This window comes from Saccopteryx leptura, chromosome 1 (genome assembly GCF_036850995.1).
Source record: "Saccopteryx leptura isolate mSacLep1 chromosome 1, mSacLep1_pri_phased_curated, whole genome shotgun sequence".
NCBI classification, from domain to species: Eukaryota; Metazoa; Chordata; class Mammalia; order Chiroptera; family Emballonuridae; genus Saccopteryx; species Saccopteryx leptura.
In genome coordinates this window covers 379,139,495-379,165,531 of record NC_089503.1, presented here as the reverse complement: position 1 = coordinate 379,165,531, position 26,037 = coordinate 379,139,495, and the positions used below count along the sequence as shown (strand labels likewise).

The window sequence follows — 26,037 nt, the reverse complement described above, 5'->3', positions numbered from 1 at the left end:
ATTTCATCCCTAACAATGCCCTTAAGGCCAACACAACGTATCTCAAAAGACTGAAAAAATAACATGGTTCCTGGACTCATGTTTTTCCAATCTATGGTGGTTTCTTCACTCAGTGGTCAAAAGTCCCTACAGCTCTGGGCACACACACTCCAGGAAGGAAACAACCAGAAGGTCACAGAGCCCACGATGCTGTTCACGGGAAGGTAGTTTTCGCCTCGTGTTTGTGGGATAGGTGGGGCGGGAGGGGGTGGTTAAGCAAGGATGGGACAGGAACCACACAGTTAACTGGTCGGAGCAGAGCCCAGAAGACGTCCTTGCCCAAGGCGCAGGCAAACCCTCCGGACACGGACAGCGCCACCACCAGTGGGCTCTGAGGTGGGGTTAAGGGGAACTTAGAGTTAAGAGCCTTTTTTTTTTCTCAGCTGTCAAATGGCTCCAAAGGTTGGTCGAGGTTACAATAACCTTGCTTTGCAAAGCGCAAAGCACTGTATACATCTGTGCCCCATATATTCAGAAAAGACAAGCTAAACCTTCATGATTTATCTGTACCGCTGGTATTTTAAATTACACATATTAACAGTAATGCCCGGAGGAAGCCCATGGAACCCCAGAGCTGAAAGAGTTCTCCCACGAAAGGCTTCCTTATGGGTCTTGGCACTCCCTGGTCTCTGTTGGTGCCAAGTGGTATTAATTGCTTTACAAATGATGAACACATTCAATTTCAGAGTTCTTCCAGAGACGAGAGGGCCATTCAAGAGGGAATTCTCGTGTCTTTACTCCACCCAGTCCTGTGCTCAATGGCTCAAGCCCCAGGCCTATGGGGTCCATGGTGGGAGGGATGGTCCGGCACTCTGAGCCTCTTGGACAACATGCAGCTTGAGAGGCTAAGGAGAGACCAGAGCCACTACAGCTAGGCCTGGGGCTCCCGCTGAGGTCTCCATGACATCGCCATCCTCCTATCAACTGGTCCTGTTCTTCATAGCTCTGAGAAGACAAACAGGGAGGGAAGAAGGACAGGAAACAGCTGCCATCCTCTAGATCAGGGGTCTCAAACTCAACTCAGCATGTGGGCCGCAGAGCAAGATCACAGCCGTTCGGCGGGCCGCACTAGGTCTACAAAAGGCAACTGTTACGCAACACTTTTCTCACTGCAGTTGAAAACAAAAAAAAATCAGTACAACAAGCACAATCGTACATGTAGTTTACTCAGTGTCACAAAACGACCAGAAACTGTAGTTCGCATCACAACTGCTGTTAACTAAGCTAATATCTAGCTAGGATGCTAGAGAAATGAAAAATACAAGTAGGTCCCTAGGCTTACTTAATTTTATCCAAAATATTTTGAACTTCGTGGATTAGTCTGCGGGCCACACAAAATTGTTTGGTTGGCCGCATGCGGCCCGCGGGCCGCGAGTTTGAGACCCCTACTCTAGATAAATACTGTGTTCTAGTCTTTACCCGCAAAGGATCTCAGAAGGTTCTAGAAAGTTCCAGGGCTCTCCGCTATAGAGCACAGGTGGGCTCTATATGAGAAGTCAGTCCTATCGCACTCGACAATTAGCACCTATGGTCATCTTGTCCCTTTTCATTGTGCTTTTTCTGACTCTACTCTTTCCAGGACTCACTGGCCTAGAACTCTATCCATGGCCTCAAGCTCCCACAGTCCCAAAAAGTCTGATATATGGGCTCATTCCTAAAAGGAATAATATTTCTTTTCTTATTAAAACTCAAATATTTATGGGAAGGTTCTCCCACTAGACCCCAGATACCTAGTCACCTGGTGACAGACCAAGGCTCTGCTCGGGAAGGCAGGCTGCTGTCAGCTCTCCGGACGGAGGGAAGGGCTAGGCTGGGGTCCCCGGGGCCACCTCGCAGAAGGCCTCCCTGCCACCCACCCCGATGTCCGGCGCCCTCCACCGCAGACCCCCTGATCCCGGCTGAAAGGTGATCCTGACCTCTCCCCTTCTGAGTTCACATCACAGAGTCCTTGTGATAACATACAAAGCACTGTTATTAAATGCTTTCAAAAAAGAGTCTGGCTGACGGGCCAGACTCCTCAGACCAAAACAAAACTTCCAAGGTCAGCTAAAGGCACCAGCGGAGGCTGAGGTACTGCTGCCCCTTTAAAGTGTGGGGGTCACTGTTGATGGTAAATGTAGAGCCTTCAGGTCACAGCTGAGATTGGGACAAGGAGAGTCGGGGCAGGGACGGAAGCAAAGGCCTCGGGCGAGGTGGGGTTCTGGGCCCGGTGCGGGATTATCAGGCAAAGGCAGCTCTCTGGTCTCTACTTTAAATAAAAACAGTTGTAAATAGAGCTTTAAAAGATGTCTTAAATTTATGGGTGGTCTTCCTCTCCCTTCTACAGCTCATAGGTTTGTTCCTGGGAGCTGTCCTTGTTCCTGAAACAGAACCGGAAGGAGAAGAGGGGGTCCCGAACCATCTACAAAATAACATTGTAGCATCTCCGGAAAATTCAAATCATTCTTCTCATCCTCACAAAAGCACAAGTGTGCGCCCCCTGTCATTTCCAGGAAAGAGGACTGAGGCCAGACATGGGCGGGGCCTTCCCAGACGTGCGCGGGGCTGCAGCAGCAGAGCCATGACCCACGCAGGTGCCCCGGCTCCCTGCCTGGCGCTCAGTTCTGCCTCCGCCCTCCCCACGTCCTCCCGCATCGAACACAAGGAAGTGACATGTGCAGAGGAGACCTAGACGTGAGTGTGGAAAACACAAAGCAGCGAAAACAGCCACCAAGGGCAGCGCATGAAAACACAGGAGCAGGTACGCATGAGCTTGCACAACGGACCAGCCTTCCAGCGTGACCCGCGGGCCCGGGGCTGGTCCCCAGGGCCTACAAGGGCTTCACTAGCTCTGACGTGGCCCGTGGGGAGCCAGCGGGAATGACCCACTGTGCCTCGTGGGGAAGCGAGGAGCGGGAAGGAAAGAAGAGTTCGGCCTGAAGCAAGTAGGAGCCTGCTGGGACAGTCAGGATGCACGTGCAGCCTCCGTCACTGGCTGAGCCCCAGACCCCACCCCCCACCCCCACCCAGAGGGGAGGGGACTGCATAAGGCTTATCCCTGGGGATCCAGGAGACTTGGCCCACCTGCCAGGGCTATGAAGCACTGGGAACCTAGCCATGGAGGAGAAAGGCCAATCCGTCATAAGGAAAACCGGGAAGGATGGCGAGCACTTTCTAATGGCTGTGAGGCAGGGGATGTGAAGGCCAGCCCACAGTACACACTGAAAACTAAAAAGGCTCCACTGGCTTCTGCCACTGATACCGGTGCTCCAGCCTCCGTGCCAGAGGGCTGAGGTCATGTGACCCTGGCGGCCTGCGGCCCGTGGGCAGAGTGGGGGCCATGCGGTGCTCCAGCCTCCGTGCGGGGGGGCTGAGGCGGTCGTGTGACCCTGGGGGCCTGCGGCCCGTGGGCAGAGTGGGGGCCATGCGGTGCTCCACCCTCCGTGCCGGGGGGCTGAGGCGGTCGTGTGACCCTGGCGGCCTGCGGCCCGTGGGCAGAGTGGGGGCCATGCGGTGCTCCAGCTTCTGTGCTGGGGGCTGAGGTCATGTGACCCTGGCGGCCTGCAGCCCGTGGGCAGAGTGGGGGCCATGCGGTGCTCCAGCCTCCATGCCGGGGGGCTGAGGCGGTGGTGTGACCCTGGGGGCCTGCGGCCCGTGGGCAGAGTGGGGGCCACGCCCGCCAAGGGGAACCAAGTCAGTGTAGCACTCCCACCGCCGAGGTCGGAGGTTTCAGGGCTGATGGGGCAAAGTGGACGCTGTCACAGCAGACAACACATTTTAAGTAAATGAAAGCAGCCCGGAAAAGCTCTGACCGCTCCTCAAGTGGGCCCTGGGGGCTCAGCCCTCCAGGAAGGATCAGGGATGCTGGCAGGGCCCAGGGACCAGTGGGAAAGGCGGCTGGGCAGCCAGGATACTCAGAGATTTTCCAAGGCCAATGCAGCAACTACCTTGTAAGGATTCTGTGGCCGGCACCAGCGGTCCAGGCCTCTGGACGGGGGTCTGAGTCACTGGTGCAGCCCCAGAGATGAGGATGGCAGGGAGGGCTGACAGATAAACTAGAAGAAGCCACATTTGAATTAACAAAAGAACAATGACAGAGAATGTACTTAGAACGAGATAATTTTTGTTGTTTATCACAAATTCAAGGTAAGCTGAGCATCTTGTAATTTTATTTGCTACATCTGGCCACTTGAAGTCTGAGCAGCCAGTGTGCTCTAAGCACCAGGGCAGTCCAGAGACGCCGCCCAGCACAGAGACCCTGCCCAGCACTGAGACCCTGCCCAGCACTGAGACCCTGCCCAGCACAGAGACACTTCCCAGCCAAGAGATGCTGCCCAGCCCAGAGACACTGCCCAGCACTGAGACCCTGCCCAGCACTGAGACCCTGCCCAGCACAGAGACACTGCCCAGCACAGAGACGCTGCCCAGCACTGAGACCCTGCCCAGCACAGAGACCCTGCCCAGCCCAGAGACGCCGCCCAGCACAGAGACGCTGCCCAGCACAGAGACCCTGCCCAGCACTGAGACCCTGCCCAGCCCAGAGACACTGCCCAGCACTGAGACCCTGCCCAGCACTGAGACCCTGCCCAGCCCAGAGACGCTGCCCAGCACAGAGACGCTGCCCAGCACTGAGACGCCGCCCAGCACAGAGACGCTGCCCAGCACAGAGACGCTGCCCAGCACTGAGACCCTGCCCAGCACAGAGACCCTGCCCAGCCCAGAGATGCCGCCCAGCACAGAGACGCTGCCCAGCACTGAGACCCTGCCCAGCCCAGAGACGCCGCCCAGCACAGAGACGCTGCCCAGCACTGAGACCCTGCCCAGCCCAGAGACGCCGCCCAGCACAGAGACGCCGCCCAGCACAGAGACGCTGCCCAGCCCAGAGACGCTGCCCAGCACTGAGACCCTGCCCAGCACTGAGACCCTGCCCAGCCCAGAGACCCTGCCCAGCACAGAGACCCTGCCCAGCCCAGAGACGCCACCCAGCACAGAGACACTGCCCAGCACTGAGACCCTGCCCAGCACTGAGACACTGCCCAGCCCAGAGACGCCACCCAGCACAGAGACACTGCCCAGCACTGAGACCCTGCCCAGCACTGAGACCCTGCCCAGCACTGAGACGCTGCCCAGCACAGAGATGCTGCCCAGCACTGAGACCCTGCCCAGCACAGAGACGCTGCCCAGCACTGAGACACTGCCCAGCACAGAGACCCTGCCCAGCACTGAGACCCTGCCCAGCACAGAGACGCTGCCCAGCACTGAGACCCTGCCCAGCACTGAGACGCTGCCCAGTACAGAGATGCTGCCCAGCCCAGAGACGCCACCCAGCACAGAGACGCTGCCCAGCACTGAGACCCTGCCCAGCACTGAGACCCTGCCCAGCACTGAGACGCTGCCCAGCACAGAGACCCTGCCCAGCACTGAGACCCTGCCCAGCACAGAGACGCTGCCCAGCACTGAGACGCTGCCCAGCACAGAGACCCTGCCCAGCACTGAGACCCTGCCCAGCACAGAGACGCTGCCCAGCACTGAGACCCTGCCCAGCACTGAGACGCTGCCCAGTACAGAGACGCTGCCCAGCACTGAGACGCTGCCCAGCACAGAGACGCTGCCCAGCCCTGAGATGCCGCCCAGCACTGAGACCCTGCCCACCACAGAGATGCCGCCCAGCCCAGAGATGCCACCCAGGATAGAGATGCCACCCAGGATAGAGACGCCGCTTCGCACAGAGACGCTATGAGGCTGGCACCAGAGGTCCTGCCAAAGTGCAAGTCCCTGGCGTGGCCCCAGTGACACGGGACAGGTACCATGGCAACACAGGGACGCTCCTCTGCTGCCGCTCTGTCCACGTGAGGCACCTGGAGAAGTGGACGTTGTCTAGTAGCCGCATTTAAACAAGGAAAAAGAACCAGGTGAAATTAATTTTAATGTGTTTTATTTAGCCCAATAAATTAAAAATTTAAACTACTGTCCTTTCAACAGGTAATCAACATAGCAATATTAATGAGACGTTTTACGTTCTCCTTTTAGGATCAGGGCCTGGAAATCTGGCATGTAAATTAACAGCCCTGCTCAGCTTGAACCAGACGAGCACTCAACGGCCATTTATGCGGCAGGGATGCTCTGACGGCTTCTTCAGGGGCTGGCAGCAGCCTCGGGCCCCCTGCCAGGCGTCCCTGGCACTGCTGTGGTTCCCGTGATGTTAGGGACGGGGAGAGTGTGGGGCCAGTCCGCCAATTAACTCTAAGAGCCTAGGTGGTATGGGGACCACTTTTGTGCAACCACTCGGCCCGGGGCGGCTCCTGTGACGTGGGGGGCGGGGGGCAGGCAGCCACACCCTGAGGAAGAACAAGACCAGCACGGTGCCCACCCTCTCATGCCTTCTGTGGCTGGCCCTGGGAGCTGGCTTCCCCATCAAGATTTGATGCACAGGAAACAGGGTGAGGGAGGGAGGGGTGTGGCCTCAGTCCCGGGTGACAGTGTAGCTGCTGCTGATCTGTCACTGGTGAGTGAGGACCTCTCATTGACAGCAGCCTTCCTCTCCTGTTTGTTGCCAGAAAGGTGAGAATGAATCTATATTCTAATCAGAGGTCTTTAGGTCAAAGACCAGCTGTAAATCTGATCTGGGTATATAAGGGACCCACACCAACCTGACCGTGGTCACCTAGGTGTGGAATCACATTTTTTTTTAATTGTATGTATTGGAGTGACGTTGGTTTGCAAAACCATACCGGTTTCAAGTGTACAACTCGATAACACATCATCTGCATGCACACTGCATCAGGCACCAGTCACCCCAAAGTCTCCTTCTGTCCCTGTGCCCCCACCCCACCCTCCTTTGCCCACCTCCACCCAACCCCCACCCCCTTTCCCTCTGCTGTGTGTGTGTGTGTGTGTGTGTGTATATATATATATATATATATGTTTTTGTGCTTAATCCCTTCACCTTTCTTCATCCAGTCCCCCACCCCCACCCCTGACAGCTGTCCGTCTGTTCCCTGTGACCCCGCCTCTATTTCTGTTTTGTTCCTCAGTTTATTGTGTTCATTAGATTCCACATATAAATGAGATCATAGGGTTCTCATTTTTCTCTGGCTTATGTCGCGTAGCAAAATAATCTCTAAATTTATCCACATTGTTGCAAAAGATAAGATTGCCTTCTTTTTTTTTTATAGCTGAGTAGTATTCCATTGTGTAAATGTCCCACAGCATTTAAATCCACTGTATCTACAGACGGGCACTTGGGCTGCTTCCAGATCTGGACTGTTGTAAATAATGCCGCAGTGAACATCGGGGTGCATCTGTGCTTTTGAATTAGTGTTTTGGGATTCTTAGGATATAGTCTCAGGAGTGGAATCGCTGGGTCAAAAGGCAGTTCCGTTTTTAGTTTTTTGAGGAAGCCCCCTCTGGTTTCGGTGTGGAATCGCCTTTTAATACACACACCGTGTTTGTCTGTGAAGTCAGTGAGTCGAGAACAGCTCCTACTCTTTTAGGGAGTTCTGAGATGGAAGGAAGCTGTCCATTTGTGTTCTGAAGTGGGAGCCCGGGACCCAAATCAAAGGAGAAGCTCTTCTTGTAGCAAAAGGGAGAGGGATGGGTCTTTCAAGTTGGAGGGCCGGGAAATCAAGGTTATTAACTGTCTAGTTTATAGCCATTGCCTTGAAGACATCTGAGGCTGCCTGGTACCAGCTCTGTCTGCAGGGCCGGGCGGGGGGCAGAAGGCAGGGGGAAGCGGGGGCAGTCTTGGTGCACACGTGGGGAAGGAGGGCAGAAGGGCAGGTCAGCAGGCCAGCTTTGTGCTCAAAAAGCTCAGTGTAATGATTGGGCCTTCATCGCAGAGGCTGACGGAGGTCAGAGTCTAGCATTAACACAGGCTTGCTCGGGCTAAAAGAAGGTGTATGTGCAATGCTCAGAAAATGGTAGCTGTGGGGTTCCCCAGCTAAGGAGGTGTCCAGAGGCTGATGGTGCTTCTTGACCCGGGATCAGGTTTGGCAAATGAAGGCCAAAGCTCTACATACAAGAGTGAGAGACTGGCTATGCTGTCAAGAGTGAAGTGGCCCGTGGAGGTGGGGAGGGCAGAGGAGGAGTAAGGACTCAGCGGGGGCTCAGTTTGGAGCTGCGGTTAAGTGGAAGGAGGAGGAATTCGACTCGGAGGAGGAGCTTGGAGTTTGAGGTCTCAGAGGTGTTGCAAAGTGTCTGTCAAGGTTCGAGTCATGGCCTGGCCTGTGGCAGTTGAGGAGGCGTGGCCCAGGAAGCCAGGATACTGGGAAATTCATGAGGATTCCACGTGGCCACAGATGTCCCTCTGGCAGGATGGAGAGACCACCAGAGAGATCCTAAGCTTTTTGCAAGTTGAGAGAATCTTTCAAGGCACTGCAAGTAGCCAGCTTGGCCACGAGGGCTGGGAAGTCCGCTCTGGGAGCTTAGGATGGGAAGGAGCGGGTTTCCGATCTCGCTGCGATCGATGGAGGCAGAGGAGGAAACAGAAAAAGACCAGGGAGGTTTCGGAGGCATAAGGTGTTGAAATCGTGACCCAGAAAGGCCTTGCTGAGCAGGGAGTTCATTTATGGGAGACTTTATGGGAATGCGGGAGTCCTGTTGCTTAATAATTGCTCTTCAAACCCACTCTCTTACCCTTGCCCCGGGAAGTATTTATCAGAGAGATGCCCTTATTCTCATGGTGGGAAACAGCCGAAAGATCTGGGCTGCATCTGTCGTTGCTGAGTAGAGGTGACTGAGCCAGAAGTCAAAGAGGAGGAAATAGGGATTAATTACACTGTGCAGATGTACTTCTTTAATGACTGCCAATTCTGGTACATCTATGTGCATCGCGATGTTTGCTGTTATCTGCCCTGCGGTTTCAGGTTGCTACATAAATCTTTCTGCGAACTTGAGCTCTTCTGAAAATCCAGAGGCTCCAAACTTAATGCTTCAAACAACTATGAAATTCTCAGACTAATGATTACATTTATCCTTTTTTAAAAACATGAAATATTTTGAGTACAACGTCTGCTTTCTGTATAAAACTCACTATCTGGGTTCCCACTGCTTTTTCCTGGGTCGTTCACTGCTCGATTTAGGAAGCCTTGCGCTCTCTGAGAATCTCTTCATGGCTGTCATATTGGCTTCATCAGAGTGGATTCATGATTTATTGTCCGAGTTTATAAAGTTTGTTTTGTTAAAAGTCTCAGGGAAGCCATGAGTCTTTTTGTGAGTCAAAACTTCTACGCAAAGGGAGCGCTGGCCACTGCACAGCCATGCCTGCGAAGAGGTCCAGCTATTTAACCTGCAGCGTGCGGCTATTACAAGCGGCTGTGAAGATGTTTTGGGGTCTGAGCTTCCTACCTTCGGACTCTCTGGTTTTCTGTGGTTCTGGGTGAAACCACAGAAAGGCCTGGCTGTAACAAAATAAAGAGCACATCTCCTACCACCCACGCCCGCCCAAGGAGCGATCTGCCCACGTGTCATTTGACAAAGTGCCTCTCCTTGTAGCCTGGCAGCTTTTCTCCACTACAGATTACTACCTCCATTTCCCTGTGTTGCAAATATGTGACTTCAGCTCCCCTGAGAAAAGAATTCATTGAGTTTGGAATGGGGGCCCAAGTCATCGAAGGCGGTCTAGGAGTTGTTCAGCGCCGCGATCTGAGGTCGCCGTGCCATCCGTGCTGGAAATGCCCTCAGGTGACGGTTCCACTAGTGACTGGCCGCTGCTGTGGGCATCTTGAGTCCAGCTGTATTTAAAACACTCTAGAGCTGTGTTTCTCAACCGCCGGTCCGCCGGAAATTCCGTGCCAGTCCGCCGAAGAGTTAACCGCCTTGATGTTCTATGAAGATTGGCACGACATTTCTGGCAGACCTATACCAGTCTGCAGACTGGCGGTTGAAAACACTGCTCTAGAGCATTACTTAAGACCAGGGTTCTGCGTGATGGTGCGTGTGAGCTCCGTGCAAACATACCCGCACACGTCTAAGTCTCGTGTCGCTGTGCATGGCCGTAAATGACCCTCAGGCACACCACATCCAATGACTAAGTCAGCAGCAGATAGAGGAATTATATTAAGATATGGATGCCTTCTAGTCAAGGTCTAGTCGGGAGGAGACTCAGCCCAGTTGGTTAATAGAATGGATGTAGCATAAGGAATTGGTTGGACTGGTTGGACTGAAAGGCAGGCCGGGGGAGGATGTCACAGCTGCACCCCCGGGGCCGGGGGACTGAGCGGTGACATTGGGTTATGGAGGTCTGAGCAGGGTGCTGGTCTCTCTGCAGTTCTGAGGAGGGACTGTTGCCGGCTGTTGCTGCTGCTAGGTCCCTTGAATGAGGGTTCCTGCGTCTACAGGTTCAGCCATCCAGGTAAAAGGGCACTAGCTGGCTGGGCTGGTGGCTCAGAGATGGTATGTTGAGACTGGTCTGGGGAGCACGGAACAAACTGGAGCCAACCTCTGCCAGTTTGAGTGAACAACAGGGGCTGGGGTGACAGTCACAAGAACCAGATTCAAAAGAACAAGCCCCTGGTCACTGCTGCAGCCTTCCAGTCTCCCTCTAGTGCCCCCTAGTGACCGAACCCCAGAGGGAGGCGGCTGGCAAAGAAGTGAGGTTTGCAGGGTATATGGGAAGGTGAGTCAGGGCGTTAGAGACAAGAGCTGAAGAAGTCAGACCAGATGCACATGCGTCACCGGCATGCAGAGGACGGAGGGGAAGCCGTGAGTTAGGTTACTGCGTTGGTAGTTCATCACCATCACTTAAATTTTGAATGATCCTAAGAGTTGTGTTATTTTTAAATCACAGGATTAAATTTGTTTGCCCATCCAGTGTCCCAAAGTCAGCTTTTATTTCTTACTGATCTTCAGTCATATACCAGAGTCTTCCTAGAATGGATGCAAGACACTTTCTGAGCTCTGAATCAATACAATAAAATAATCATTCTGTGTAGAGGGAAGAGTTATCAGACCTGAGTTCATGCGAACATTTTACGTAAAGCCTAACCCTGGGGTAGGTCATTACACATTTGGGAATGTCAACTAGCAAGACCCAGGTGCTGACAGGAGGCTGAATTACTCTTTAGAACGCTCTTTTCTGCCACCTCCTAGTACTTTACCACTTAACTAAAAGGAGACAAAATAATAGGCTCCTTTGTTTCCGGCACCTAGAATGTGCGTTTCCAGGTTTGTTTGGGAGTACAGCTGTGAAGTCTTTTAGTGCTGACATAATTCTCTTCCTATCCAATTGTGCAGTGTTCTTTGAGCAATGTGATTGTTCCCCGCTGCCGTTCCTACCGCAGCGTGTCAGGATGCCAGTCACTCCCTCCACTCTCATTGTTCCCTGCTGTGCTAACACCCGGAACGCGTCCGACCAGCTGCCGAGAGGCGTAAGCATATTTATATGAACGACTTCATGTTTTCTAGGCAAATTTTCCAAAGCAAACACTAGTCTGTTCCTGGCTCGAAGCAGATAGGACCGGGCTTGCATTTACATTTTCTTTAGGGTCAGTAATAGTGTTTCAAATGGCGTACGTGAGCACATCATGTTGTTTATTCTTAACTGGGTTTCGGCCGCAGTCATTCCAAACAGTCGAGTATCCATACCATTCAAAAATCTCTTGGGGAAATGTTAAGCTTGGTCTTCTGGTCATTTCCTCTAAGAAATCTGAAGATGTTAGTTATCGCGATGATTCTGGCTAGCACAAACGCACCAAACTTTTTTCTGGTATTTCAATTTCTTTTTTTTTTTTTTTTTGTCTTAGGTTTACAGGCCTGCGCCTCTACAGATTTCTAAAGGTGCCCATAATCTGACCAGAAAACATTTTCCTTTCACTGACACAGGGTTTCTTTGAGAATCTTGACTGGAATTGGTAAACCTCCTGTTGTGGGTTGAAATGTGTCCGTCTGACCCCCACATATATGTTGGCCTCGCAAACCCTGGTACCCAAGACTATGACCTTATTTAGATGTAACTAAAGGGTCCCTGTAGCTATAACTGAGACATACATTAAGATGAGGTCACACTGAAGTATGATGGGCCCTTACTCCAGTATGGCTGGTGTCTCTGTAAGGAAGAGGAAAGAACCCCAGAGGGAAAAAATGGCAGAGATTGGTCACAAGGTAAGGAATGTCAGGGACTTCCGAAAGCTGAAAGAGACAGGAAAAACCCTTCCTCCCCTAGAGGCTTCAAAGTGAGCACAGGTCTATCAACAACTTGACTTTGGACTTCTGTCCTCCAGGACTGTGAGAGAACGCATCTCTGTTGCTTTAAGCCGCCCAGTGGGTGGTCCTGTGCTATAACAGCCTTAGGAGAGTAATATACCTCCCCAGTCTGCCAACCAGAATTCAAATGTAACGCGGTTTTTTTCCCTTTGTTTTCGATATCCCATCTCTGTTTTCCTCTCAGTGCCCTCAGTGCGAGTGGGATCCACCCCGTCTTTGTTTTGGCTGGACACGGGGACAGAGGGTTCTTAGATAAATTCCTCAAAGGACACTCTGGGTCGATGCTCGTGGTCCACACCTTGGCCTGGTTGTCGCAGGGCGTCCTGGGAGCTGGGGCAGCACCAGACTGTTCTTCACTAGCGTTGCACTGGGGACAGAGGACATGCGCACTGAGGTGGTCACTGTTGTTGCTAAAGGGAAAAGCTCAGAAGCAAGTAATGGGACTCCCCGCATTCCTCCAACCCAACACAATCTTTCCGAGCCCCTTGGATTCATGATACTGTATTTCAATTCTCGGAAAGCAGCCCCCAGCACGCAGAGTTACAGTGTTACCATCACGTGCCTCTTTCTGAGGTAGGCGCAGAGGGTTATTTTAGCTGTCGAAAGCACAGCCCCCAGAACCGCACTCCCTCTTAAGTGTGTGCCCCCTAACATCTCCTGCTCGTGTTTACTCTGCTTATCCACCCCGCTTTTAGTGTTCAGGGAGCCTCTCGCCTGATAATTCCTTATCATGGCCCCTGTACGGGCAGTTCTGCATTACAACGGCATAATGCTGAATGTATCTGTAATTTCAAAATGAAGTTAAACCAGCAGTAACCGTTATGATTTAATGCTCAAATTGAGACACTTTTTTGAATAAAAGATGTTAAAAATAGTTTAGTCCTGGCCCTTGGCTCAGTTGGTTAGAGCTTCGTCCCTACAAAGCGTAGGGATTGCGGGATCGATCCCTGATCAGGGCACAGACAGGAACAGATCGGTGTTCCTGTCTTACTTTCTCTACCTTCCTTTCTCTTAAAAGCAATTTAGGCCCTGGCCGGTTGGCTCAGTGGTAGAGCGTCGGCCTGGCGTGCAGAAGTCCCGGGTTCGATTCCCGGCCAGGGCACACAGGAGAAGCGCCCATCTGCTTCTCCACCCCTCCCCCTCTCCTTCCTCTCTGTCTCTCTCTTCCCCTCCCACAGCCGAGGCTCCATTGGAGCAAAGATGGCCCGGGCACTGGGGATGGCTCCTTGGCCTCTACCCCAGGCGCTAGAGTGGCTCTGGTCGCAACAGAGCGACGCCCCGGAGGGGCAGAGCATCGCCCCCTGGTGGGCAGAGCGTCGCCCCCTGGTGGGCGTGCCGGGTGGATCCCGGTCGGGCGCATGCGGGAGTCTGTCTCTCCCCGTTTCTAGCTTCAGAAAAATACAAAAAAAAAAAAAAAAGCAATTTAAAAAAATTTTTAAATAGTTTAAACTCTACATTTTTTAAAAAAACATAATTTACCAATGTTGGCTTTTACTAAATTGATGGACCTAACATGATTTAATTTAAATACTTTTAAATGACATTTTTTTCCAAAAAACAAAATCTATTAACATGAAAGAAGATTAAGGGTTTTATATTGAGTTAAACATTTAAAAATAACAAAAAGAACAGTTATGCTTGGCATATATTCACAGTTGTTAAACAGTTTCTTAACCATTATCTGTCGCTGTACTTTTCTGAAAAAAAAAGTATTCATTTCAATATAATATTATTTCCAATATTTAGTTTGCATATTATGATAATGAACTTAGAATGGATAGGTCAATTGACTCTTCTGTTGGTCATAATTGTTTTAAGTATGGAAGAAAACTCTCCATTGGTTAAGTGCTGGGTAAGGTTAGAGCACATATACTAACAATAAGATATTTTAAATTTTATTTTTTTAAATTAAAATACAGTGATACCTCTGTTTTCATCGATAATCAGTCCGAAAACAATCGGCAAAATCCAAACCGACGAAAACCAAGGCAATTATTTCCATATGAATCAATGTAAATCCAATTACTATCCACAGTAATCACATGTGATTGTAGCATTAGCACTCGCAATCAATTTAAAAAGCACCAAAACACTGGAAAGCAGTGGAATTGTTTGGCTAGATGCACAGGTTGTGCTCACGCAATGAGAAACAGCGCCACTCTGAGCAGGAGAACGTGTGGGTCGCCCTTGGGTTTTGCAAAATTAGCAGCGAGGTCATGTGGGCACGCCGACAAAATCCGAGGCAAATTGTTCGTGGAAAAAATCGACAAAAAGCAAAACCGATGATAACCAAAGTCAACGAAAACCAAAGTATTACTGTACATAAGTATCAGCCAAACTATTTTCCAACATACTTTATTTTTATCTCTATTGAGTACTTTTCTTCAACAAATATTTTTAAGACGAAACTGGTTAAATAAATTGTCTCTATTGCTCTTCAATGTTTCACTAAAGTAAATGCTTCAGAACTATAGGCTTCCTCAATTTCAGTGCTTTCTGATATGGGACAGAAATGTATCCATTTAAAAATCGGAGTCTAACCCAGTGGTTCTTCAAACAAGTCAACATAGTTCCAAGCACAGTATTAGAACATTAAAACTAAATCTTGACAAGTAAATAAAAGACATATAGACTAATGGAAAAAATAACACCATCCCTATTTTCAGGTGATATGATTGTCTATGTAGACAGTCCAAAAAAAATTTTTTTAAAGTCTTAGAATAAGTTGGGCAAGGTTGCCGTTTACAAAAAGAACACAAAAGCTCACTAGCACTTTTATTTACAAACGAGCATGTGGAAATCAAAAGTAACAACAACCCCATTTATAATCACTCCAAAACATAAAATGTTTAGGTATAAATCCAACAAAGCAAGTAAAGGATCTGTATGCTGAAAATAATAAAAACATTGATGACAGAAGTCCAAGGAGACCTGAGGAATTAAAGAGAGAACCACATTTGTGAATTTGATGATTCCCACATAGTGAAGATCTCAATTCTTTCTAAATGGATAGAGAGGTCCCATGCAGTTCCTACCAAACTCCCGGCAAGGTGTTTGTAAACATGCACAAGCTTATTTTGACATGCATTTCGAAAGGAAAGAACCTTGAATAGCTAAAAACAACTTGTAAAAGCAAAATAAAGCAGGGGGAATCACTCTACGTGATGCTAAGGCTTACTACCCAGCAACAGTGATCAGGAGAGTGAGGTATTGGTAGAGAACTGGGTGCACAGACCAATGAAACAGAACAAATAACCCAGAAATCAATCCACATGAAAATGCCCGATTGATTTTTGACAAAGGTGCAAAAAAGCAATTCAATTGAGAGGCTAGTCTTTTCAACCCGCGGTGCTAAAGAAACTGACATCCATCGGCAAAAATAAAATAAACTTTGTGAGCTAAGCGTCACACCTTACACAGAAATTACTCAAAATGTATCATGGCTTTAAACGTCAAACTAAACCCATAAAATTTTAGGGAAAATAAAAATGAGAAGTCTTTGGGACCTAGGGGTTGGCAGAAAGTTCTCAGACTGGGTGCCAAAATATATGATCCATAAAAAGATAAACTGATAAATTGGGACTAAACAAAATGAAAAACTTTTGCTCTGCCAGAGACCTTTCTTTGGAAGATGAGCAGATAAGCTACAGACTGGGAGGAAATGTTCACAAACCGCATATTCAACAAAGCCTTTGTATGCAGGCTATCAACAACTCTCGATACACCACAGTAGAAGAAAAATATCAGTCCAGTTAGAAAATGGGCAAAATACATGAACAGACCATTTCCCTGAGAAGAATATACAGATGGTAAATAAGCCCACAAAAAGACATTCAACAGCTTTAACCATTCCACGCATGCAAATGAAGACCACACTACACACCTATCAGAATGATGAAAATTAAAAATACCGACAGCATCCCATGCTGACGAGGAGGAAGAGCAACGAGATGTTCACGCACGGCTGGCAAGAATGTACGACACTGCCGCTCTGGGAATTAGTTTGGCAATTTCTTTTAAAACTAGCCATGTGACCCAGATGGGCTCTTGGGAATCAATCTCAAAGAAATGAAAATCATGTTCACGCAAAAGCTGTTCACAAATATTCATAGCCATTTTATTCAAATCCGCCGAACACTGGAAACAGCCCAGATGTCCTTTGATGGGGAAAAGGCTGAACACTTCGCTGCGTTCCGTTCCGTGCTGCTGCTGGGGGATAAACAGGAGAGAGCTACTGATCACGCGTGGGAATCTGAGCGGATCTCAAAGGACTTGTGTGGAACGGGGCGGGGGAGCGAGCCCGCTTCAAAAGATGACGCCCTACACCATGGTTGCACAACATTCTAGAATGTTCTGGAAATAACGGAAGTGTAGTGCTTGCTCAGAGTAAGAGATGGGGGTGGAAGAGCCTAGGAAGGGACGGCACAGGAGAGACTTATGGTGAGGGACTGGTTTGTCTGTTGATTATGGTGGTGGTGGCCCCCTGAAGCTGCGTGTATAATAAGGTCGCGTGGAAACACATTCATACACAAATAAGCCCGTGCAATACTGGAGAAGTGTGAGTAAGCTCTATGGCTTGTGCCCATGTCAATGTCCCGGTTTGAGATTGTCCCGTAGGTATGGACATAAGACGTTGCCATTGAGAGAATATGGGGAAAGGGCGTGTAGAACAGCTCTGCTCATGTTTGTTGCACCTTCCTGTGAAATCTATAATTATTTCAAAATAAAAAAAGGTTAAAGAAGTGAAATCTTGTGCACCGAGCTGTTCTCATTCGCACCAGCAATGCACGAGTCAGTCATTTCTCCACATCCGCCCCAGCGTTGGGTGTTGTCACTATTTTTTTACTGTCGCCATTCTAAGAGGCTCAGTTCTTCTCTCGCTTTTGTGGGGATCAATTTCAATGTCTTCCTGTTTACGCTATGTTTGCTTATTATTATTATTATTTGTTGAAAGCGGAGGTGTTTATTTGCCCCCGTATTAAATACTTTGACTAAAGTTTCCCAACTGATTGTTAAAATAATCAAATTCTAAAAATCCTGATCGCGAAAGTGCCACCAGCCACCGTAGGACACTTGGGTTGATCTGCGGAGCATTCTTCCAAGCTCCCGACATTTTACAAGACAGTTAACAGGGCGGCAAAGAGAGAGGTATGCTGCCGTGCTCAAGTATTTTATTGCCGGCAACGAAAGCTGCACTACAGATTTCAACGCAGCTAACTCCGGCTGATACACCGGAAATTCTGAGGATCACCACGTCTGGGTCAGCTGGTAGGACGGCACATCTGGTTTGGAGCCCCGGTGTACTCACATCTTAAGGCCTGAGGGAGGAAGACCAGGGTTTACTTCTGGGTTCTCCAAACCAGTGGTAATTTCCGAATCCGAATCCACTGGTAATTACCAAAGGCCACCGGGATGACCCCAGCATGTGTCGTTAGAGAAACAGATTAGCGTTATCAGACAAAACCTTCGCAAGAGGCCAGCCTTCAGAAATGCCGGCGCCTTTAAGGGCCGTGAGGACATGTGGAAAGAGCCACATTTCTGTGTCGGTACAACCTCAACGGGTCCTGCCCACCGGGACTGCAGAGAAGGGAAATGGCCCAGTGTCTGTCACCACCTCGCTATACTGCTGATGACACAGGAACATTTGAAAACTTGGAACGCTGGCTGCCTGGTTAACCGAATATGGCAGCTGTGGCCACGCTCCCCCAACCCCGTTAGCGAGGTGGATGAGGGAACGTGAGGAACTCATGAGGCCGACGCAAAGCCCATCTTTCCAACGGAGAAGGTTAAGTTTGTCACGGAAACATTCTCCTTTCCCCTCCTCCCTGGAAGCGGACAGGTTCAGTGCTCGGTGTCACCAGTCTCCGCGTAGAGGACGGGGCAACCGTTAGGACTGTTCTTGGGAAATCATGAGAGGGGGCTTTAGATGTCCATCCACGGAGAAACAAAACGGCCAGATGAAGCTGTTCTCTCGTAACGGGAGAGGTCATACACTTTGACGCCAGTCGGGTAGGGAAGAGGTCACACACTTTGACGCCAGTCGGGTAGGGAAGAGGTCATACACTTTGACGCCAGTCGGGTAGGGAAGAGGTCATACACTTTGACGCCAGTCGGGTAGGGAAGAGGTCATACACTTTGACGCCAGTCGGGTAGGAAGAGGTCATACACTTTGACGCCAGTCGGGTAGGGAAGAGGTCATACACTTGGATGCCAGTCAGGTAGGAAAGAGGTCATACACTTTGACGCCAGTCGGGTAGGGAAGAGGTCATACACTTTGACGCCAGTCGGGTAGGGAAGAGGTCATACACTTTGACGCCAGTCGGGTAGGGAAGAGGTCACACACTTTGACGCCAGTCGGGTAGGGAAGAGGTCACACACTTTGACGCCAGTCGGGTAGGAAAGAGGTCATACACTTTGACGCCAGTCGTGTAGGGAAGAGGTCATACACTTTGACGCCAGTCGGGTAGGGAAGAGGTTCTACACTTGGATGCCAGTTGGGTAGGAAAGAGGTCATACACTTTGACGCCAGTCGGGTAGGGAAGAGGTCATACACTTTGACGCCAGTCGGGTAGGAAGAGGTCATACACTTTGACGCCAGTCGGGTAGGAAGAGGTCATACACTTTGACGCCAGTCGTGTAGGGAAGAGGTCATACACTTTGACGCCAGTCGGGTAGGGAAGAGGTCATACACTTGGATGCCAGTTGGGTAGGAAAGAGGTCATACACTTTGACGCCAGTCGGGTAGGGAAGAGGTCATACACTTTGACGCCAGTCGGGTAGGGAAGAGGTCACACACTTTGACGCCAGTCGGGTAGGAAGAGGTCATACACTTTGACGCCAGTCAGGTAGGGAAGAGGTCACACACTTTGACGCCAGTCGGGTAGGAAAGAGGTCATACACTTTGACGCCAGTCGGGTAGGGAAGAGGTCATACACTTGGATGCCAGTCGGGTAGGAAAGAGGTCATACACTTTGACGCCAGTCGGGTAGAGGTGGAGGAACTGCGCTTATCATGTTGAACATGACGGGCATCCTGGGACCTCACCTGAAACCGCTAAGAACATCACAGCGCCAGGGAATGGAAGTCTGTGAGACTGTTGGAGGACGCAGCTTCTTAGAGAAAAGACAGCGGGTACAAACTCCAAGTCCCTTTAGCCGTGGTGTTGGGGAAGTCCCCGCAGTCCAAGTTCAAAACCAAGGATAGCAAGGCATGTGAGTGAATCTGACGAAGAATGGGTAATTTGCACAAACCCTTCGAGGATGGAGAATGAGCTCGAGTAATACTGAAGCCATGGCCATGGAATATCTCTGGCCAGAATAGTTCGTGCTGTGCCAACAAGATCATGATCCTGTTTTATAATCGGTATACATGAATAAATACGTACATACCTGGGCTTCTCGCTTTGGTCCAGAGTTAGGCAGGGCTTGGCTCCACCAGTAAACAGCCCGCCGGAGACATGTCATTGCTCTCGTAGTCAGCAGCAGCCTTCTTTCTGTTTTAAACCCACCCTGGAGCCACCCACCCCCAAATAATAAGGCCCCAATGAGCACTAATGAAGACTTTCCCCAACGTGGCAGATTCACAAGGGTTTGATCCACCTGTACCTTTTCACACCTTACAGAAACCTCTTTTGGTTTAATATCTGCAAAGTTATTGTGCTTCTTACGGTCAGTCTAGAGGTATCAGTGAATATACTATTTTTAAGAAAAGGAAAGCATATTTTTCTAGACTCCCATCCTCTGACCCTCTGTGAACCAGGTGCTCCCATTAACTTGGCCCTGGACGTCTGTCTTTCTGGCCCCGACCCCCTGGGGCTCTGTTCCTGTTCCTAGTCCCAGACCATTTCCAGCTTCAGAATTTACTTTATTATTATTTTTTTGAAATGCCTTTTTTTCTACATGAGCAAGTGTCTTCAAAGCTTTTACTGGTAAGTAGCCTTTTATTTCCCTTTTTAAAAAAGAATTATGCTCTGGAGTCTAGGATACTCTCTTCTTTTCCTTAAGGTGACTGCTTGTGCTTTGAATGGATCTCTAAGAGTTACCTTATCCTAGTGAAATATTTCTTAAAATATTTGGGCCCCAAGATAAAACAAATTCCTATCCGGGCGTCCGCCTTCCCGGGAGTAATGAAAAGGATTAGCTCAGTGACAGAAGTCTCTGTTTGTAGAGTCTGACTACGCCCGCGCCAGCCTCTCCTGCTGCAGTGCCCGCGTGGGCGCTTCAGCCTGGCGTGTGTGTGCTCTGCTTCCCGGCGCTATTGTCGCCGCGTTCCACTTCAGGCTGGGACACCTGCCCCTGACCCATTTTGCTCAATGTGACATTTACCAAAACACTTATTTCTGTATTCCATTCCAGCATCGCTTTTTTTCTAGCTTGTCTCTGGTCTGCCTATAAGTGTCTAGGTAGCTCAAGCCTGTGTGTGTGTGTGTGTGTGTGTGTGTGTGTGTGTGTGTGTGTGTGTGAGAATCTCTAATCTCTATCTTCTTCCAATTCACTATTCTTATCTCTCCTACTATCTCCCATGGTCCATTAAAAAAAAATCTGAAATACCAAAGATACCCTACCTGGCTATGTTAATTGGAAACACGCAGAAGCATGATTGGTTAGGAGGCCTGATGTAGCCAGCCTCTTTCGGTTGGGCAAATGAGGAAGAAAGGAACTCTCTCCAAAAATCTGTATAGGAAAAGAGCATCTCCTATAAACCCTTTGCATGGACTGATTCTTGGTCCTCTATACCAGTGTTCCCCAACCCCCGGGCCGCAGACCGGTACCGGTCCATGGGCCATTTGGTATCGGTCCACAGAGAAAGAATAAATAACTTACATCATTTCCGTTTTATTTATATTTAAGTCTGAACGATGTTTTATTTTTTAAAAATGAGCAGATTTCCTCTGTTACATCCGTCTAAGATTCATTCTTGACGCTTGTCTCGGTCACGTGATACATTTATCTGTCCCACCCTAAAGGCCGGTCCGTGAAAATATTTTCTGACATTAAACCGGTCCATGGCCCAAAAAAGGTTGGGGACCACTGCCCTATACCACATGTCTTATTTCAAACCCATTTGCCAGGTTATTTCTGGCTACCTACGCATAGAAGAGAAAACCTTCTCCACAAACCTTCTCCACAGTGAGAGCTATGGAACGGCACAGGACTGTGCTAGTGAGCATGTTGGAAAGGGCAGACAGGGACTGTGGGACTGGCCGCACGTAGGCTCTAGCTTTGGGGAGGACAGTAGTGATTGTACCCTGGGTGTTCTTATTCATTTTTGAAAAGGTCTCCCAAGTATGAATTATGATCTTTAAAATAATCCAGGAAGGAGTAGCAGAAACACAATTGGATACCGGTTAAGAATGGCTGACACTTTCTATTTTTGTATACGATTAAAAGTTTTCATAAAATAATGTTTTAAGCCTCGCTAAGAGATCTCTGCCTCAGAGATGTTTTGTAAGCGAGTTTCTGATAACATAGGAACTTCCGGAATCCTAGGAAGGAGCCCAAGGCTCCTTCCCAGAGAAGAGATATTGTTTTCACCTGCAGCTTCTAAAAGACGTATTGTGATTCCATTGGCTATTGCCCATCTGCTCCAAAGGAGTGTACAAATAATGGACATTTGGGGAAATTGATTTAAAAATACTAAAGTACTATTGCATATGCTTTGAGTTAAAGGTGTACTTGCTTATATATGCATAGAATGTTTCTGGAAGGATTCACTTAAAAATTGGTGAGGCCCTAGCCCTGGCCAGTTGGCTCAGTGGTAGAGCATCGGCCTAGCGTGCAGGAGTCCCAGGTTCGATTCCCGGCCAGGGCACACAGGAGAAGCGCCCACCTGCTTCTCCACCACACCCCTCTCCTTCCTCTCTGTCTCTCTCTTCCCCTCACACAGCCAAGGCTCCATTGGAGCAAAGTTGGCCCGGGTGCTGAGGATGGCTCCATGGCCTTTGCCTCAGACGCTAGAATGGCCCTGGTTGCAACAGAGCAATGCCCTAGATGGGCAGAGCATGGCCCCCTGGTGGGCATGCCGGGTGGATCCTGGTCGGGCACATGCGGGAGTCTGTCTGACTGCCTCCCCGTTTCTGACTTCAGAAAAATACAAAAAAAAAAAAATTGGTGAGGCCCTGCCCTGGCTAGTTGGCTCAGTGGTAGAGCATCGGCCCGGTGTGTGGAAGTCCCAGGCTCGATTCCCAGTCAGGGCACACAGGAGAAGCACCCATCTGCTTCTCCACCCTTCTCCCTCTCTTTTCTCTCTGTCTCTCTCTTCCTCTCACGCAGCCAAGGCTCCACTGGAGCAGAGTTGGCCCGGGCACTGAGGATGGCTGTGTGGCCTCCACCTCAGGCACTAGAATGGCTCCGATCACAACAGAGCAATACCCCAGATGGGCAGAGCATCGCCCCAAGTGGGCATGCCAGGTGGATCCCGGTCAGGCACAAGCTGGAGTCAGTCTGTCTGCCTCCCTACTTCTAATTTTGGAAAAATACAAGAAAAAAAATTGGTGAGATCCTGGCTGGTTAGCTCAGTCAGTTAGAGCAGCTCAGTCGGTTAGAGCATCATCCCAAAACACCAAGATTGCGGGTTCAATCCCAGGTCAGGGCACATACAGAAAGCAACCACTGAATGTGCAACTAAGTGGAACAACAAATGAATGCCTCTCTCCCTCTCTCCCTCCCTCTTTCTGTCGCTAAAATCAATGAATAAAAAAATTTATGAAATTTGCTTTCAGACAGGGAAAGTGAGGTATCTTGATGAAAATGATAGGCTACGTAAACTAATACTACTAATAATAATAAAACTTAAGTGACTGAGCAAAAATAATAATAATAAAACTAGATTGTCACTAGAGGATTAGGTTTGTCCCAGGGGAAAATGACCTGGCCAGCCAGCCTAAAGCCACATTAATTCAAGATTGTGCGCCTAGCTCCATGCTCTAGCAGCTGAGTGATAGACCGTTGAACAGACTCAACTGGATGAATCAGTACATTAGGGCAGAGCTAAGGCAACACCATTTACACTGTTTATCTCCAGCCCTGGGAGCTCCGTGGAGAAAAGAGTTTACTCACACCCTGAAATGCTGCAGGAATTTGTCAGTAGCACGTGAGGAAGTGCAAGTTTCTCAAAGCTCATGGACACCCCACAACCAGGCTTCTTAGGGAAATGACTTGTGAGCGCTGTAGAAGATACCCAGGCCCTAGCACCTGAGCTGGAAACGGAGGTGTCCCTGCAGTGAAGGCAGGCACGCACTACAACTTAGATAGTGTCACCCCAGGCCCTAGCACCTGAGCTAGAAACGGAGGTGTCCCTGCAGTGAAGGCAGGCACGCACTACAACTTAGATAGTGTCACCCCTGAAATGAGACGGCTGTTGCATTTCTCTGCCGATTCACTATCAGGCTATTCTTACACCTGGAAATGTGGCTTCCTCCGCGGGAGCTGGCATGGTCCGGAATCTATTATAGAGCTCCTGCTCTTTTTCAGTATGGAAAGAGCGATGTTCTTCTGAAGGAACAAGCTGGCGTCGTTACTGCTAATTGTTGCCGCAACATCCTCGTTTCAGGAGAAAACAGATGAACCGAGAAGCTGGAAAATCAGCGTGAGATTTTTGGCCTTAAGACATGCTGTTGAAGTCCGTCATCTCAAATTTGAGAGCATTTTAAGTACTGATATGTGGATGGAATCTTAGACCTGCTCCTGATGTTGGAGCAAATGTAAGCCAATTTCAGTATTTGGGCTAAGCAAGTGTATTCTCTCCCACAAACAGAGTAACAGGGCACATCGACCAATTGAGATGAGGGAGGTGAAATTCAGGGCCACTTACAAATGGACTTCAAAAGCACCAGAATGGAAGCACATGTAAGATCAATTTCCAGACACTGTTTAAGACCCACGCTTATGTCTGTGCTGAGGCATTGCTAGAAGTGTACTTTAGACTATCGGATTGAATCAGGAAAATAGAGATCATTTCTAGTTGGAATATCTCCTACAGCCCTCGCAGGTCTCTGTTCCAAAGACAAGATCTATAGCTTATATTCATTCTCTTTGGTATTCTGTTCAGCCTTCTGTGGCCTGCTCTTGAGGAGGCGAGAGTTCTTAGCTATGTGATAAAATGTGCTGCCATGTGTTGGATTGTATGATAAAGTTTGTCACGAATGATGACCAAACCAACCATCCTGGAATGCTGACAATCAGCAGAGACCGAAAGCTTGATACCAACACACCCTTGGTGAGGTGTGTCTATCAAAATTACCAACCTGCAAAAGCAATTCTACTTCTGAGAATTTACCTTAAATAGGCATATGTTGCCAAATGATGAATGGAAGAGGTAATGTATCACAGTATTGTTTATAATAGCAAAAATTTAAAACTATGCCGTGTGGGGGGATCTAGTTAAATTATGGTACCTCCATACAATGAAATACTACATAGTCAAGAGAGAAGGAGCGATTCCTTGTGGTACTTTGAAATCTTGAAGTTACATTAAGTAGGAGGTAAAATTAGAACAATAGTTAACCTTCCACTTGTAAAATGACTTCCATTCTCTAAAAAGATGATCGGTGAGTAAAAATATGTTTCCTATTTACTTCCACCCTCTCACACTAGACAAAACAAAAGAAAGATATACTGTTAATTATAAGTGTCCTCTCAGGCGGGGAACTGAATGTCTGGAAGGTTTAGCTTTGTACACTTTCAGTTTTTCAATTGTGAATTATCCTTTCAATATTTTGAATTTTTAATCTCAAATTACCCATTCCAAAGGAAATATTTTAAGCAAGACTTTGAGATGACCGTAGGATGGTGCCTGACACGGAGTCGCAGCACTTTATCTTGAATGACAACTTGCGCAACTGAACAGAAACTTGGAATTTCTGTTGATGACATTAGGGCTTTTACAGATTTTTTTTTTCCTACCCTACTCAAAATTAACAAAGGAATTATAGAACCGTGTGTGTGTGTGTGTGTGTGTGTGTGTGTGTGTTGTTATTTTTGGATGTTAAAAATTTTTAATAAAATCAACGAGTTTACATTTGTACATCTTATGTGTTTGGGACCCAACCAGGAGCAAAGCCCAGAGTTGCAAGGACAACGGTTTCCGTAGGAGAGCAAGCGGAAAGCAAGGGCCACCCTTGCTGTGTGACCAGCGTCAGTTCGATGGTAGCACCCCGAGGCCATCCCTGCACCCCAGAAGTGAGCACAGTGACTCATCGGCACGGACTTCCCAGCACGGAGCTCAGGAGCTCAGGGTCCCCGTGTGAATACATGACAGGCAACAGCTGATAAACAGTTATTAAAATTAAATCGTGTTGCCCCTAGAATAGTAATGTGAACTGAGTTCAGTTCATGCTGTTTTAACTAGAACAGTTACCGTTCAGCTTGAACTCCCATCATTCCAAAGGATAACAAACATCTCAAAATGTTGATCAAGGTTCAGAGAGGAAAGAGACCAGGGCCTCCAAGTTCAGAATATGCAATCACAAGATGTGTTCAAGATTTTATCTGTTTTGAGTACAGAGACACTGTGCCTTTAAACCTGTACTCGGCCCCTGTTCCCTGAGGAGTAAACCCCAGCTCACCAGTTGTAATGATGACAACATGACATCTTCCGGCGCCGCCCCCTGACTTCCAAGTCTGCTCTGAAGACTGCTGAGGAGTAAATGACGGGTGTGGGAGAAGCTGGGTGTCTTGTACACACTCGGATTAAATACAAGTGCCAGGAGCGCTCAGCACTCACCTGGGGCTGTTTTACTCACTTCTCACCCCCCCCCCCCCCCGCCGCGCCAACACCCCCCCCCCCCATTGCCGGCTCTGTGTTTGAACGCCTTCCTCC

General features: G+C 49.0%; 1 protein-coding gene across 1 annotated transcript; it reads left to right on the top strand.

Moving 5' to 3' along the window:
* Positions 1-3,606: 3,606 nt before the first annotated feature.
* LOC136388481 (cell surface glycoprotein 1-like) lies at positions 3,607-5,758 on the top strand. The gene is made up of 2 exons (XM_066360307.1): positions 3,607-3,711; positions 4,244-5,758. Exons 1-2 carry the CDS (start codon positions 3,607-3,609, stop codon positions 5,756-5,758), a joined length of 1,620 nt encoding a protein of 539 aa, XP_066216404.1.
* The last annotated feature ends 20,279 nt before the right edge of the window (positions 5,759-26,037 follow it).